Below are 3,644 nucleotides of genomic sequence, written 5' to 3' on the forward strand. Positions count from 1 at the left end.
GAGAGTGGGTATGTATGTATGTATGTATGAATGGCTTCAATGACACACACGTGCACGCACGCAGGTTGTTTAATCGATTTTCTCGGTATATATGGGGGCTAGGAAAAAATACAAACCGCATTCCAATCTATGCACCCGTCTCCACATGTGTGCCATTTTTCACGCGAATCCACCCAGCCATTTGGCTGTGAACCTCAAGACAAGAAAGAATACAACGCTCGCCCATGTCAAATTTATATTATAGAAATAGATGAGGGATGGAATTCGTGCGCTTAAAAAGCTTATGCTATTAATGAAATGAAGTTAACGACATTGACTTTTATATTCATATATAACTTTTTGTTCTGTTGTGGAATTTTCATGGGTTTCGCTAGATCTCATAAATGCATAAACACGCAAACACATGAAAATGCACACGCGGATAAACATAATATACATACACACACGAACACATACGCATCTTCAAATACACAAACACGAATATGCTTGCATGTTTGCTCATGTACAAGACTTCATACTTACAGAAGAGCATGTATCATCATCAGGTTTGCATCCAATCACATTGCAACGGAAAGAGACAGCGGGAGATTTCACGAAACGGAAAGCCCGAATGAGGAGTGAAATTGTCATAGGGATGGCGCCATCTTTCTTTAAGTCACCAGCAATAACGCTGAACGCATTCTTGTTGACACAACTGGTGGTGAAATGAAGAAATAAATATGAAAATAAGATGTCGACTACATTATATTGAAACAAATGGAGAATGACATTGTGGTGTTTATAACAATTTATAATTTAGACACACTGTCTCTCTTTCTACACCAAACAGCATACATCCACATATATATTTGCAGCAGTACTTAACATTGGAAACTGTGTCAGCTCAGTAACACGATGGTCACGACATATCAGGTGATCTTAGTCTAAGGTTCAGCCAATCACTGGCGCATTTGAGTGGGTGTTAAGAATAATGGAAAATTCCATACAGTTTCGCACCAAATCATGATTATAAATTGAGAGAGAGGAGAGCGAGCACTGGCCAAGGACAGCAGATGTTTTCGTGGTCAGCAGACAGTCATTCCAGTTTGACTTCATTTTAAAAGACCACCTCATCAAGCATGAAGACTTACGTTTTCTCTTCTCACCAAACATACATTCTCACATACTAGTTACTAGCATTCAGCATGATAGCCTTCAGCAAGTAACCTTTGTAATGTCAATATGAAAATAAATATGGTTCATTAAACTGGATCTTTTAGTTGGCTTTCTGTGCAAAATGGCACGCAACCTGAACAAATACTCAACTCTCAGCAAACCAAGCCACACATTTGTTTTATGATTATTTCATCGCTCTTTCAATAGACACGCTGAGGGCTAAAGCTTTGCCAATGAAATAATGAAAATATCAAAACAGGTCCGGAGTTGTCTCTTCGTATTTGTTAAAATAATTAAAATTAGTTGTTGATAAAAGAAAAAGATAAAATAGTATGGAATTGTTACAAACCTGTTCTCGATAAGTTTTATACTGCTATGTCCACCTCCAGCTTCAAAAGCTTCGCAGTCACTTACGTGGAAGTCGTTGAATACTGCACGAAAAAAAAACAGTATTGTTTTTATAATATAATAATAAAGATACACATAAATAGAAGATATGTGCACACGCGCGCGTGTAATGGTTACTAAATTTTGGCACAAGGCCAGCAATTTAAGGGAAGTGGGATAATCGATTACATAGATTCCAGAGCTTACTGGTATTTATTTTATCAACCATAAAAGGCAAAGTCAATCTAGGTGGAATTTGAACGTAAAAATTCGGAAGAAATACTGAGCGCTTTGCTCGACGCTCCATCGATTCTGCAAGCTATCACCCTTATACATATGAGATACGTCTGTAAATATGATAAAGATATGGTCATATAATCTAATTATAAATATACGTTTTTATGTCCAAAAACGAGAAGTATACTAAACACGTTTTAATTTAACCGCTCATTCGAAGCTGAAAGTTCACACATATACGTGTGCGCGCGTACACAAGGGACATACACACATGGGAATGTTATAGACAGTCTGAAACATTAGAGAAAACAATGCAAAAATGATGAGACTAATAAAAACGATCGATTTCATTACAGCTAACATTTAATATCCCCTGGTGAGGATCAGATGAAACGATGAAACTGCCAGTTGTAATATAATCGTCATTTGAATAAAATTTTATGTATGTATGCATGTATGTATGTATGTATGTATGTATGTATGTATGTATATATGGCTCAGTGGTTAGAGCGCCGAGCTTACGACCGTGAGGTTGTGAGTTCTAATATCGGACCGGGCTGCGTGTTGTGTTCTAAAGCAAGACACTTTATTTCACGTTGCTCCAGTTCACTCAGCTGTAGAAATGAGTTGCGACGTCACTGATGCCAAGCTGTATCGGTCTTTGCCTTTCCCTTGGATAACACTGGTGGCGTGGAGAGGGGAGGCTGCTGGTCTTCCATAAACAACCTTGCCCGGACTTGTGCCTCGGAGGGTAACTTTCTAGGTGCAATCTCATGGTCATTCGTGACCGAAGGGGGTCTCCGCGCGCGCACACACACACACACACACACACACACACACACACACACATGTATGTACGACATCTTCATCTACCAAATCCACTCACAAGAGTTTCGGTCGCCCCGAAGCTATGGTAGAAGATACATGCCCAAAGTGCCATGTAGTGGGACTGAACCCGAAACCATGTGGCTAGGAAGCAAGCTTCTTACCATACAGCCACGTCTGCGGCTATATTATATGAAAATATGACAGTCTACACCGCGTTTCGGTCTTGGCTGGGCCATGCACAACTGTCGTGACTGGTCTAGCTTGGGATAAAACAAAGAATAGATTGTCATATTTTCATAATATATGTGTGTATGTATGTATGTATGTATGTATGTATGTATGTATGTACGTGTGTATGTATGTGTGTATGTATGTATAAAGAAACGACGAAAATAAAATAAACTGCCGAGATGTCAATAAAATAAACAAATAGATGACTAGCTAAATGAAAGAGAGACGCCATAATTACCTTCATTATCCCACAAAATAAAAGTCAGTTGAACCTTATCTCCTACAAACACTGCTTTCTTCAGCGGATCACCATTAGTATCCTTAATCTCAAATCCAATTGGATTGTAAATATTCTTGGTATCAGTTTTGGTCAAATTTGAACTAGAATTAATGGAATGGCAAAATTTTAATTAACGTTTGGACTTAGCAATGGCTGAATATAGTCAAACACACACACACACACAAACACTCGTAAATTTACGTGAACTAAAGCAGTTCAATTTTAGTTCAATCAAAGCTACATATATTATCACTGGGAGTACACATGGACGCAACAGCAGTACATACATACATACATACATACATACATGTATACACACTCACACACACATATATATATATATGTATATATGTATTTATCTGAATTAACTATTGCTTAACCATTGTCTCACTCCGTCTCAGATGAAGGGATATAATAAATATCCTAGAAACAGCTGTAAGACCTTCTCTTTATAAATGTTCTAAAATCTTCACAGCCTTGTTTTTTTTTTTTTCATTCTGAAAAAAATTCTTATATATATATATAT

At 37.6% G+C, this 3,644-nt stretch overlaps 1 protein-coding gene across 2 annotated transcripts in view; it reads right to left on the reverse strand.

The window, feature by feature from the left end:
• The window catches only part of LOC106868969 (EGF-like domain-containing protein 2), a 47,083-nt gene that overhangs the window by 6,020 nt on the left and 37,419 nt on the right, over window positions 1-3,644 (reverse strand). For both annotated transcript variants that reach the window (XM_014914448.2, XM_014914449.2), the window contains 3 exons: window positions 3,077-3,219; window positions 1,505-1,586; window positions 523-694 (listed from right to left, as the gene is read on the reverse strand). In XM_014914448.2, coding sequence (XP_014769934.1) covers window positions 523-694; window positions 1,505-1,586; window positions 3,077-3,219 — 397 coding nt within the window. The remainder of the gene's footprint in view (window positions 1-522; window positions 695-1,504; window positions 1,587-3,076; window positions 3,220-3,644) is intronic.

Source organism: Octopus bimaculoides, chromosome 17 (genome assembly GCF_001194135.2).
Source record: "Octopus bimaculoides isolate UCB-OBI-ISO-001 chromosome 17, ASM119413v2, whole genome shotgun sequence".
NCBI lineage: Eukaryota > Metazoa > Mollusca > Cephalopoda > Octopoda > Octopodidae > Octopus > Octopus bimaculoides.